Raw genomic sequence first — 14,240 nt, forward strand, 5'->3', positions numbered from 1 at the left:
CCTGCTGACGCTTGCTCCGGTGTTCAGGACTGTGCTCTGCTGTGTGGTGCAGCTGCAGGAGTCGGTCCGGTGGCAGTTGGCAGACCGTGTGTTGCCGGTGCCTCAAACCCGAGGCCTCGCAGAAGGAGATGATGGTGGCAACCACTTCTTGGCTTGACAGACCCTGGCCAGATGGCCCCGCTTCCCACAGGCATGACAGATGAAATCTCGCGCACAACACTGGTCTCGCTCGTGACTGCTGCCCCAGCCAGCGCAAGGGCGCCGTGGTGCAGTTTTCAGTGGGGTCCGCCTCTGACGAGTAGCTTGTGTGCAATGGACATCATCGGCCTCCCCCTCAGAGCTGCTGGTCAATTGGTGGTGTACAGCCTGGTCCTTTCCGACCTGGACGTGGTGCTGACAGACCTCCCGCGTTGACCTCTCTGCCGCTTTGGCGGCGACAGCCTCCGCGTAGGCCACTTCATATGTGATCGCTGTTTTTGCGAACAGGCACTGTTGAAGCCTCTCGTCACGAAGGCTGCACATGAGACGATCGAGTAGAGCCTCCCCAAGATTGGTGAAATTACAGGGTCAGGCTGCTTTACGCAGGGCAGTTACGTACTCAGCGATGGACTCAGTTGGGCCCCGGTTCCGCTTGTAGAATGCACGTCGACAAGCTATTTGGGACGGCTGTGGCAAGAAGTGGGCCTTCAGCCTGTCTGTGATGACCTTCCAGGTCGCCGTTTGGATGCCGGTCGAGGCAACCAGGGACCGTGCGACGTCAAAGTGATTTTGCCGCATGAGCTGAGCAGCGTTGCCTTCTTCTGTGCCTCGTCCACGATCTGGTTGGCTTGCAGGTGGAACTCGAACCTGGACAGATACGAGTCCCAGTCTTCTGTTCCTGGTTCAAATGCTTTGAACACCAGGTTGACAGCCATATTAGCAGTTGGTGCAGCCACAATGACTAGTGGTGCCTCAGCTGGTTCGGCCGGGTGTGTGTCTCCGTTCTCCATTCTTGCGTCAGTTCAGCGGGGCTGCCTACCCGCTCTTGTATCCCATCCACGTCGCCAATTATTAAGTATGCAACTCAACAATGTTGTAAGTAACAAGTGAATCAGCTTTATTAAGAACGATAATGACAACACAACGACACAACAATGGAGCCTAGCTCCCTTTTAAACAATCCCGGGCTGGTGTAGCCACGCCCTCACTCAGTTAAGGTCCAATCATAATACACAACAGAATGAAAGAGTAGTTTTCACAAACCAGGGGATGGAAAGAGTGGGTCCAAGAAACCATATCACTCCAGTTTTGTTCTGTCTACACTGGCACCCAATTCATTTGGAGAGCTTGAGAGGGAAGCTCAGATAGGATATGTCATCTCCCAAATGTAACATTTTCAGGTCACTCAATTTCTAATTTGTATAATTTTCATGGGCAGAGAGTAGGCTTGCTAGGGCCTTCAGGCCACCAGCAAGGGGTGTGGCAGCCAGATACAGGTTGGGAAATTCCTAGAGATTTGGGTTTTGGAGCGTGGGGAGGACAATGCCACAGATTCCACCCTCCAAAGTATCCATTTTCTCCAGAGGAAATTATCTCTGTAGTCTGAAGATGAGCTGTAATTCCACAGGATCCACAGGTCCCATCTGGAGGCTAGCATCCCGAGTACAGAGGATTCCAGGTACAGCTAGCACATGTACACATGTAAGGATTCTCTGCCCTGCTGGATAGCAGCTCTCCAGGCTCTTAAGCAGAAAAAGGTCTTCTCCTTTCCTGAGGTCTTTAACCAGAATGGAACCATTTTCTGCTTCTCAGCATATTTGAAAGCTAACATAGCATAGTGGTTAGAGTCCCAATCCCCAGTCTGCCATGGAAGCAGGCTGAGTGACCTTGAGCCAGTCACACACAGCCTAGCCTACCTCACAGGCAGGACCAGTGCCAGCTTTTTTTTTTGCACACTAGGCAAGACTACCTTCTGCCCCCCCATGCGCCCACCAATTTTCAAACATAAATGCATTTTAGGAAGAATGGGGAAAAAATGAAATTGCTAACTTCTTTTTTTTTTTTTTAATGTGAGAACAAGTAATGCAATCTCTGATTGTCTCAAACGGAAAAGCACAAATCACAAAGTTGCTTTGAAGGGTAGGACTCTATGGCATTGTATTATGCTGAGGCCCCTCCCCTCCCCAACCCCTGCCCTCTCCTGGATCCACCCCCAAAGTCTCCAGGTGTTTTCTAAGCCAGACGTGGCAACCGTAGTTGGGAAGCAGTCTACCTCCAACACTCAGAATTGTATAGGAACGAAACAAGTCCAATTGCTAAGCAACCCAGGCTTAATTCCCCAGAGAAAGACCACAAAGTAGCCAGCATAGCTCAGTCCAAACTGTAGTAATATAGACAAGATGTTTATCTTAATCAGTTACATGAAGAATTGTTAATCAGGGGCCATTAAATCTTTGTGATCAAAGATCTATTTTAATAACTTATCAAGTAAAAACAGTGATGCAAAGACAAATACTTCCAAGTATGAATAATTCCAGAATATAAATCTGTGATTAAAGATTAATTTTAATAATTTAGCAAGTAAAAACATTACAAGCTACAGCTGTATATTCTGGAATTCGTTTCCATACTTGGAATCATTTGTCTTTGCATCACTGTCCTTGTAATAAATGTGGTATCTGTTATACCATTAGTGAATGGACTTCTGAGGTCAAAAGAATTACTGCAGCACAGTGGATAAGAAATTGAGCTGCAAATCAGATGAAAATTCCCAGTTTAAAATGTTGCCTCTGACACAAGCTCATTAAATGGTCTTAGGTAAGCCACAATCTTGTAGCCTCAGCCCCTTCATCCACATGGGAGCAATAATACTAAGATTCTGGCCCAATCTGCATTTGCTATATAAAGCTGCTGTGGCACCGGCTTCCAATTTGGCTCAGTATAAAGCTCTCCTCTGTCTACACCGGGATGCAAGTTGTTTAGGGAGAGCGCAAGAGAGGGGGGAGCGACCTCCCAGGGGTACCGGCAGGGCACTGCACTGCGGGGAGGAAACGGCACCTGCAACATCCCCCCACAGAAAGTAAAAGGGGGTGACCTGGAAAAGAGGGAGGCGGAGGGGGGGGCAGGAAATACAGAACGAGCTGGGTAAAAAACACAAAACACCCAGCAGTTGCCAGGCAGGCATGCTGGAGACTGCCTCAGGAAATAACAAATGGTTCAGGGGTGAGTGTGCTTCCAACCCCCCCCCCCCAATATGATCACAGAAAAATGTTCCCTGGCTGCTTTTAAACACAGACAACTGGATTTTCAGCTAACTTTTTTCCTTTGTGACAATTTGTGTATCTCCTTAGAAAAGATGCGGGCGGGGGGGGAGAATTCAGCTCCAGTTGTCTCCTTTTTGCTCACAGCGGCTTGACAGTGGGGAGCAGCAGTTGTACCACCTTAAAACCACATTCAGATGAGGCAGTAAGATGCCATAGTGACCTCAGAGTCACCACTAAATGGCAATAAAATGATGCAGACAGCTGGTGTTGAGATAAAACAATAGGAGAGTGGATGGGACATGAAATGCAGACAGAAATTTGTGAGAAGATGTGAGATCATTGGCACAGTAGTGGGAAATACCAATGCAGATTGGACCAATAACACCTCTTGGGCTCTTGTAAGGATTGAGATAACTTTGAACACTCTAAAATGCTATACAAAGAATCATTATTGTTGTTAATGTTTTATTTCTCAAAATAATAGTGCAATCTTAAACAGAATTACACTCTTAAACTCATTGACTTCAATGGACTTAGAAGGGTGTAACTGCTTCAGTTCTTACTTAGTTGATACAGATTTAAAGAACTGGGAAGCGAAGTTTGAACTTACCCTGACGGATGTCAAGATGCCAAGATGCGCTACAAAATCCATTTTAAATCCTTTTCAATCTCTATTTAACCTTAGCCCTATTCAAAGGTTCAGGAGTGATAACAACATTTTTACACAGACAAAACTTTTCTTGAATGGTTCCAATAATCTAACAGCTAAGCATCCTTTTGGCAGTTCTTTGAAACCAAGGTCCACAGGCAAAAATGTATCTGCTATTAGTTCATATGAAAAAGCTTCTTATGAAAAATTATCAAACTTTTGAAGTATAATTTTGTATATAAAGGATATTAGGATGCCTCCTATGCCTAGTTTCTACCATTGCAAGAAGCCTTCTGCCAGCAGGCAAAGAGGCTCTACTGATGCAAGAGGCAGGAAGAGCAATTGTGAGTGCTTCATCCTCTTCAGGGCAGCTGAGAATTATGTGTGGGTTTTAATCTATGCAAATTCCCTATTACCAGCATTTTGGGACTCACAGGAAGCTGCTGAAGTTTGTATTCCTATTAAACTTTTCAATAGTGCACAGGTTGTCCATAGGTGTACAACATGGTGCCAAGCTCTAATGAAAACTTGACATCACTGCCAGAATTATGTAGAAACTGTCACTCTTCATCAGAGAAATAGCCTGAAGTATTTTCATAATTTTTGCCAAATAGTAGGGTGTATCAAAACAAAGATGATAGTTGTGGGTTTGTTTTAAGCAACAAAGTATTGTCACATAAGGAAGGAGCAAGACTATGTGGACTAAAGTCTCTATAAGAAGGAACCTCAAGAATACAAGGGAAACCTTATAAGCTACAAGATCTTGCTGATCACACACATCAATTTACATCCTGCATCCAACATACAGTCCTCACTTCTTCTGCAGTAGAGAAGAGAATGCAGGAATATGTCATTACAGTGCACATGTTTACTGACGACTTCTTCATTACTCACTTTCTTGAATTACCAAAAGAGGTGCACTGAACTGCTCAAAAGAGCTGTACACAGCTCCTGAGCCACTTGGACTGCCCCTGAATTGCAAATGACCAGTCAACTCAATGTGGTAGGAGATCCACTGATCTAAACTGACAACCTTTCTATTGCTACTCAGCACAAGATGCTGGAATGGACAGAGAGTGTTTTGACAGATGTGGTTCGCTTGCTTGCTGAATGCTTCACAGAGCACCATCTGTGTACAAGTAATACAAAGGCACAAGTCAGTGCTTTTCATCTTAGAAATTATGATGCTAAGCATGAATTTTACATCATTTGGTATGGGGTGTATTTCACCTAGTACATGAATTCAGAATACCTTAGAGAATATATCACAGATATATCAGATATCACAGTGAAAGACCAAAGCAAATATTTACATCCATAACAACATCTCAGTGATTCATTCTTTGCATCTTGGTGGGTGAACTAATGTGCAGTTAGCACAATAAAGTCCATTAGTGTTTTTGTATTCAAGGTGCTTCCCACCATAAATACCAATGAAATCTAATGCACCAGTCTCTAGTAACGCTCTACAGGGGCCATTCTGTGTGTTACTCGACAGTGTTTAACAGTGTTACTGGAAATGGAAGCTTGGTATGTTTTAACATGTGGTATACAGCATCATGGATACATACAGCCCAAAACTTGACCATGGTAAAAGCATGAACAAAAGTGTCTTCAGAATTATTAAGTTGGAATTTTACTGCTTGTCCCTGATCATGAACAACAGCAAATATATTCAAAGAAACTACACTCTACATTTGCCTGAATTTTGTTTTAGCCCCCCAGAGGGGATTTTTTATTGCATTTTTTAATGGACTACAAACTACAATGAAAAAATAGAGAGGGGTAGCTACATCTAGGGAGAAAGGAAAGAAAACCACTAATAACTAAAACCCCAAGAATAGGAGATCATAACAACAGTTTATGTAAATGTTAATCTAAAATTGCTAATATCACATTGAACATAGTAGGTTATGCTAAATTATCTTTTTTATCCATTAATTTAACTATTTAAAGAGAACCTCAAGAGCATCATCGATAATAAAGAAAAAATATAAGGCACAATTCAGAGTCCTTCAGCCTTCATTTTGTTTTATCTTTTCTAATCCTCAATTGGTATGCACGTTTGGGGGCGGCCGCCCCCTTTTCAGGAGCAGAATACTCTTCAGAAGACACCGAGTCCAATTCGCCACTGGATTTTCTGTCATCTTCTTCCTTAGTGACCTCGTCTGTCTCTCCCAGTTGCAATCTCAGGAACTCACGTGCTTTGGAGACAGAGTCAATTTTTTCTTTTTTATCATGTAGTTTGAAAGTGAAGCCTTCTGGAATTAACCATCTATAGGCAATGCTGTTTGTTTGAAGAAAAAGGATTAAATCTTTATATTTCTTCCTCTTTTATCTTATTTCAAATAGAATGTCTTTTAGAATCCTTGATGGTGTTGTCCCCCATTTTCAAGGGTACTCCAGTAGTTGCTTTCAGGATCAAAGCCCCCACATGTCTCTTCAAGAATCTAACCACTATCTCCCCAGGCAGATGGTTTTTCTTGATGTATACAGAATAGGCCCTTTAGACCCACATCCATTTCTGAAGCTTGTTTTTTCCCCAGCTTTTGCACCTTTTTCTTAACTTTCTTAACTTTTTTGGTGTTATTTCCTTCACCCTCTTAGCTGTTCATCATTTTTGCAGTTTCAGTCAATTGGAGCTGCTGAGTTACAAGGTTCTGACTTAACGTTGTCTGCTGTTGATTCATGTTGGTCATCTGGTCCAGCAGAGGGCACAAGGAGTCTGCCAACATTTTAGAGATCTCAGTGACCTCTTCCGGTCAAGGGCTCACGCTCCCTGCTAGTTTCACTTTTGCTAGTTTGTCTTTCTCTGTCTTCTTCCCCGCCATCTTTATGGATTGTTTACTTTTATAAAAGTTTGCTAAAGTCTCTGAAATTTACCCATACGCCTATCTGCACTCTGGTAAGTCCCTAAAAACAGATTTCAATGCTTTTTCTTCCGCTCCTCCCTTAGTATATCATTTCTTAATTCATGTGTATGAGAGGGGCCCCTCCCCCGCTCGCTTTTCTCATCGTTCCCGGGGGGAGCTTTTTTTTTTATATTCCCATCTTCGCTTTAACCGAACTCACTGTTAATTGTTGGTCAAACGACCTCGCTCAGAACACGTTTCAACCACTCTATCTCTGACGCTTGTCCCGTTCAGCGGCTCTGGTTCCATACGGACACTTAGCGGCAGGACCGTCAGGGCGGAGGAGTGCCTCAATTCCCCAGCATCAAAAGCCCCTTGGCTAGGAGCCTTTTGCCAAGGCTCCGGGGGAGTGGTGACCCATTGCCCCCCCTCCTATCCGCCGGTGCACAGATCAAATCCCCGGGAGGTCCAGGAGATGTGTCTGCCAGCGTTTTGCCATAAACTGGAAGTCCCCATTTGCCTGAATTTCTTGAGCTCATGTTAAAGAGAGGCAATTAGAGCCATACACATGAAAAGTAGTATGTTAATCAAGAAACAGTAAGGTGACTAAGCCACTCAAAACTATTTGAATCTCATCTGAACAGGCATGTTAGTAGATATAATGCATCATAATGGAAAATAACTCTTTTAACTTGAGGATTCAAACTTCCAGCAGGTCTGGCCACCTTTCTCCACATACACATAAGATTTGGTGAAATTCAGCTACTTCGAAGACTGAATGCTCTTTACATTCTCATTTCTTACATAAGTACATGGATATTTATCATTCACTCCACTCTGCCCATTTCAGTAATATTTGGAGACCCTGCTTTGGGTGAATCTGCCATATTAGTCTAGATGAGTGGCAAGCTGAGAAAGACACTTTTCAGCCATGGCACCAAAACTTTGGAACTCCCTCCCCAGGGAGATTCATCTGTCTCCCTCTATTATTGTCTTCTGCCAGCAGGTGAAGACTTTTTAGTTTGTTTGGCATACCCCCCTAGTTACTATTATTGGCCTTTCTCCCCAGTTTTGTTATGTGTATTTGTGTGTTTACAAGTTTTGATTGAAAATATATTATATATATATATATATATATATATATACACACACACACACACACACACCTTCTTTTAAATGCAGTTTTAATGTTTGCCACCTTATGTAGAAAGGTGTAGAAATGTTTTAAATAAATAAATTACAGATCAATCATAACCCCTTTAGCATAGTGCACTTAATGCTTCCTATTACCATGCAAAGTGGTTCAGATCAAAATCCATTACATTTTGCCGAATACAAAAGAAAAAAAGCTTATGTATTTAGAACTCAACTCCCATTGCTTGTTCATTGCAGCCAGAGTTTTGAAATTCTGGAGCTACTCTAGAAGTGGGCAGACTCAGCAGAAAGTGATTTGTTTACCAACAGACTGCTTGTCTTGTCTCCAGGGAAAGTTCAGAATTCTCAAGTAGGAACCTGGCTTACACATGGATACTTCTTACATGATGAATACAATGTCTAGAAAGGCATTACCAAACAGATCTCTTTGAAATGTAGCAAATGTTTATTTTAGGGTAACAGGGATTTAAAAGAATGCTAATATTGAGTGATTTCTCCTTAAAAAGTGTGTCACTGACTGACATACATGGATGAATTTTTGACCTGTTTGACCTGCCTAAGAACACAGCAGATAAACCCATGGTAGCTAGTAGACTCAGTCAAGGCTATATTACCCTTTTAAATCTTTAACAGTGCAGCCATAAGCAAAGTTACACCCCTCTAACCTCATTGACTTCAAGTAGCTGAGAAGGGCATAAATCCATTTAGCATTGAATGGCAACCCTCTGCATTGTCTTCCTCATCTCAGAGGACAATAAAGTTCTAAAGAATCTAGTCTCCGTCTAACAGGCCACACTGTGATGCTGGCATGTATTGCTCTCCAAGGGACATTTCTAAGGAAAGATGAAGTCACTGCAGCATGCCAGCCAGGTGCAGATTGATCGTTAAAGCCACCAGGAAGAGTATCAGTGGGTCAATGGCCTGAGGAGCCAAACCTCTCCACTAGAGCCACCTGGTCCCAGGGGCCACCACCCCACCAAAGAGAGGACTGGCACCATGGCAAGGGACAGAGCTGCTCCACATGGCCTTATTATGGTGAGGTGACAGGAAAGACCTTCCAGCCTGGCCTTACTACAGCAAGGGGTGGGACAGGGCTGCCCAGTCTCATCTCACCCAGTGTGGGATGGGATCCAGCTGCCCTGCCAGGCCTCACCTTGCATACCCATCCAACATGGCCAGACACCTCCTTGGGGGGGGGGCAGGCTAGGGCACTGCCTTTTCCCACTGCCATTCCCCCCCATGCACCCCTGATGCCAGTTCTCTCTCCCTCACAGTCAAAATACAGTATTTTTTCTAAAAATAATAATAATATTGTTTTCAGGAAAAGACTTCAAAGTTACGAGGTCATAAAACTGAGAAGCATAGCTAAGCATACTACTTGAAATTATTGCCAGTGCAATAAATATGCTTATCATGTAGTCTATATGTGTGTGTGTGCATGTGTGTGTAATTATTTGTCATTGCAGTGCTCTACTACCTTGTGATATTTTATTTTTCCCCTGAAAAGATATATTCATAGTGGGTATTAATCTGTTAACTAAAATGCATTTTAGATTTCAGTTTGCAGCCATTTCAAACTCTCAAAAGTTGTACAACTAGATGTTGAGAGTATAATTTCAGGTAAGATTACATATATCAAAACGTTTTTAAAGAAATGTGTGTGAATAAAGGTTGAAAAAAATTTCAGCTTGTTTACTCCAGACATAAGGTAGAAAGCCCCCCAAACCTTATTTTGTAGTATTATTCATAGAGATTTTCCATAATTTTCAACAATATAGTTCTTAAATACTTGCCCTTTTTGTGTGTGGCAGAAAAGCACTGGATGAATATGGCTCTGGATGAACAGATACTTATTTCCTAACTTTATGTACACGAAAACATTTTTGCAAAAGCAACATTGTTCAGTGTCATCGTCCCCCCCCCAATTTACAAAAGATTAAAAAATTACACAACGTATAGACAATTTTCAAGTGTTTGGGGTCAACAACTGCTTGGAATGGTTTGTTGGACCAAACACTGTACCGACTTGTCATACATTATGACCTCGCGCCAACATACTGATACTACTTGATGTTGCAACAGGAATATTGCTGCAAATTTTCAGGACGAGTGTAGTAGCAGAATATAATGGTATAATCCAGTACACAAGTACACTGGATACAATCCAGAACTATTAAAATAATTTGCCACAGACGTTCAAAGCATTGTTCCTAGAACACAGAAATAGTGTATAATAAATGAAGTGCTCAATGGCTTAATGGCCAGGGTCCAGCCTACCTGAGGGACCGCCTTTCCCCATATGTTCCCCCAAGGGCACTACGGTCGGGGAGTCATCATCTCCTGGAAATTCCAGGCCCCAGGGACATTAAATTTGCAGTGACCAGAGCCAGGGCATTTTCGGTGGCGGCTCCTAACTGGTGGAAGGAGCTCCCAAAAGAGATCCGGGCCCTGCGGGATCTTTCTCAGTTCCTCAGGGCCTGCAAGACGGAGCTCTTCCGCCAGGCTTTTGAGTAGGAGCCACCGCCACCACTATTCCATCATTGCTATCTATGCACCATCGCACCATCACCACCACCATCTGGTTCCTTCGGGGTACGAGGTGACTCTGGCAGGAGGAGGGATGACAGACTATGGGAATGTTACCGTTGGGATTAAGATCTACCCCATCTTGTGACAAATGGAGCACTGATATTTTGTTATTGTACTTTATTGTTTTATGCTATGTTGTTTTTATTTGTTTTAATCTTGGCACTGTGTGCCTCCTGTTAGCCGTCCTGAGCCTTTGGGGTAAGGCGGGATATAAATTCAAAGATAAATAAAAAATAAAGAAATCAGCAACTCTACACTTCAGTTGTTAACCATTCTGCTATAATCTTACTGAGTAATTGTCCCTAACATAATTTTTCTAAATATAAACCAACAAACACAACAATGCCAAAACATTCACTTTCAGAAGACAAGTCTTGCTGAATTACAGACATTTTATAAGCATGCTATAAGGAGTTTTATAAGGCAACATAAACTGGGTACTCTCCTCTGCATGAAAAGAGTTCCTGATTAAGTGAAAATATACCTACCACAATCTTTTTCTAAGTAAATGTCCTCTTACCCATTTCTGAATAATCAGGATTGGAGAATAATGAGACAGAATGTGATTGATCTTGGAAATTATCTCTCTTACCATTTTCATTTCTTCCTGAAATGTAGTTTCCTACAAAAACAAATGAGAGGGTTCTTTGAATGTGCATTAAAGCAGATTGTGCATTTAAAGAATGCACATTAGAAAGTAGTTCCAATGCTTGCTTTCCAGCTTTGACCAATATACAACAAAGCACCAAACTCAAAGCATGCTTGAACATCCCATCTCTTCACCAACCAGTTTATTCTCCCAGATGAAAGAGTTGACCCCATCTGGGACTTGAATTCCTCCCTCCCTGCTGATGAACTGTGACCAACCAGACAGTTCCAATACATCATGCACCTAAAAAGGTAAAGGTCCCCTTGCTCGAAAGCCAGTCGAATCCGACTCTAGGGTTGCAGTGCTCATCTCCGTTTCAAAGCCGAAGAGCCAGCGCTATCCGAAGACATTTCTGTGGTCATGTGGCCAGCATGACTAAACACCAAGGTGCACGGAATGCTGTTACCTTCCCACTGGAGTGGTACCTATTTATCTACTTGCAATTTCTTGCTTTTGAACTGCTAGGTTGGCAGAAGCTGGAACTATAGACGAGAGTTCACTCCGTCATGCGGCACACTCGGGTCTCGAACTGCTGAACTACCAACCTTCCTTAGCCTGCAGTTCAGCGTCTCAACCACTTGAGCCACCGCACGCACGTACAGGGTACTTAAGTCCAATTTTGTATTAAGCCTTACTTCAGGATACTTTGGTAAGAGATAGCTTTTGTTTGAATGTCTTTATGTTTAGTTTGAATGTCTTCACAAAGGATCATAAATTCTCTCATACCCTCTAGTGATTCCATCCAAAGCAGACACAGACATGGTGATTGCTAAGGGGATGCCAGCAAAAACTACCACCTTCAGGTAAGTATCCATGCCCTGTGGTAGGGTTCAGTAGTTCCTGCCTCAATGACAGCAATCAAATATCCATGTCCCACCAATGGGACACCAAGTAAAAAGAACAACGATGAAGAAATTCACATGACAAATGCTCTCAAGGAAAGAATTGCTAAACATCAAAGTGCAGGTGGCAAATTTACTGCAGAAATGCTGTTATCACGAAGGTCACAAAGAACAATTACTCCTCCTTGTGATGTGGCAGTTTTCCTGCAATGTCCTGCAAGATTCAAACTAGCCCTCCCCCATCTTGTTCAACAATAATAAGACATAATTGGAAAGAATGTGTAGAGATTTGGTCTTTTTTTTCCAAGGGTTGTTCTTAAAGGTGCCACTGGACTCTTTTTGTTCTGCTGCTTCAGACCAACATGGCTATTTAGATATTTATTTTTCACATTTATATCCCACCCATCCCATAAATGGGCGCAGGGCTGGTTACATCATGTTAATAAATACAATAAAATTTAAAACAGATTATAAACATACAAAATCAGTAGATTCCGGCCCATTGATGTAACTGGATGTGGCCAGTTATCAGTGGGTGGGTGACAGCAACCTCAGGAAGGCCATATGTGAACACCCGCTGCCTCAGCCAAAGGCCTTGTTCCACCAGGTAGGGGCCAGGGCAGAGAAGGCCCTGGCCCTGGTCGAGGTTAGGCGGACGTCCTTTGGGCCAGGGATCACCAGGAGATGTTGACTCTCAGAGTGTAGCACTCTTTGGGGCATATACAGGAAGAGATGGTCATAGAATCATAGAATGTTAGAGTTGGAAAGGACCTTGCAGGCCATCTAGTCCAACCCCCTGCACTCTGCAGGAGCATAGCCGAAAGATAGCCCTACATACCTACAACATACCCAAAAGATGTTTGTCCAGCCTCCGCTTGAAAACATCCTGCGAAGGAGCATCCACCACCTCCCGAGGCAGACTGTTCCACTGCTCAACCACTCTTACAGTTAGGAAGTTTCTCCTGATAATTAGCCGGTAACGACTCCCTTGTAATTTCCACCCATTAGATCTAGTCTTGCAATCCAGAGCAAGAGAGAATAGATTCGCTCCATCTTCTACATGGCAGCCCTTCAAATCCTTGAAGACTGCAATCATGTCCCCTCTAAGCCTTCTCTTTCCCAGGCTAAACATACCCAATTCTTTCAGCCTTTCCTCATAAGACTTGGATTGGTCCCTTAAGTATGTTGGTCCCTGGCCGTATAAGGCTTTGAAATTTATTACCAACACCTTGAAGTGGATCCAGTACTTAACTGGTAACCAACGCAGCTGATGAAGCACATGCTGACTATGAGCCCTAAGAGGCATCAACATCAACAGGCACGCCGCCGCATTTTGCACCAGCTGTAATTTCCAGATCAGCTTCGGGGTAAGCCTGCGTAGAGAGAGTTGCAGTAATTAAGCCTGGAAGTGACCATTGTGTGGGTCACCGTAGCTAGGTCCTGGGGGGAAAGATAGGGCTTCAGTAGCCTGATCTGCCTAAGATGGAAAAATGCACATCTGGCGACTGCAACGACCTGGGCCTCCATAGACAAGGAGGCATCCAGTGTTACTCCCAGGCTCCTCACTGACTGGGCTGGCACCAAAGGTGTCCCTTCCAGTGTGGGAAGCCTGGTGCCCACGTCCATACCCCCCCGACCCAGGAACAGGACATCCATCTTTGACAGATTTAACTTCAATCGACTGCCACAACCGTCCAGCCACAGGGTCCAAAGCCTTAGCCAGATTTCCAGGGATGGAGGATGGATGGCCATCCATTAACAGATAGAGCTGAGTGTCATTAGCATACTGATGACAGCCTAGCCAATACCTCCGGACTAACTGGGCAACGGGGTGCAGACAGATGTTGAATAACATTGGTGAGAGGATCGCCCCCTGCAGCACTCCATGTTCTAGTGGGTGCCACGGGGAGACCCTCTCACCTAGCGCTACCCTCTGTCATTGACCATGAAGAAAGGAGGAAAACCATTTCAAGGCAGTCCCCTGAACTCCTACGTCAGCAAGGCAATGGGTCAAAAGATTGTAGTCGACTATGTCAAACACTGCCGTTAAGTCTAATAACAACAGCAGCTCTGACCTGCCTTGATCCAGATGTCTACAGAGATCACCTGTAAGGGAAACAAGAGCCATCTCCATCCCATGACCAGGGCAGAAGCTGGACTGGAAGGAGTCAAGGACGGAAGCATCATCCAGGAAAGCCTGGAGTTGTTCAGCCACCTGAATGTGTGGTAATAGTTAACAAAATGATGTTATCTGCATTCCAT

General features: G+C 43.7%; 1 protein-coding gene across 1 annotated transcript in view; it reads right to left on the reverse strand.

Annotated features, from left to right (window-relative positions):
• LRRIQ3 (leucine-rich repeats and IQ motif containing 3) overlaps positions 1–14,240 on the reverse strand; it is a 58,652-nt gene that overhangs the window by 33,009 nt on the left and 11,403 nt on the right. Inside the window, exon 5 of the mRNA XM_015419009.1 lies at positions 10,976–11,109. Coding sequence (XP_015274495.1) covers positions 10,976–11,109 — 134 coding nt within the window. The remainder of the gene's footprint in view (positions 1–10,975; positions 11,110–14,240) is intronic.

The sequence above is a fragment of the Gekko japonicus genome, unplaced genomic scaffold (genome assembly GCF_001447785.1).
Source record: "Gekko japonicus isolate JY-2015 unplaced genomic scaffold, Gekko_japonicus_V1.1 scaffold3581, whole genome shotgun sequence".
Classification (NCBI taxonomy): Eukaryota; Metazoa; Chordata; class Lepidosauria; order Squamata; family Gekkonidae; genus Gekko; species Gekko japonicus.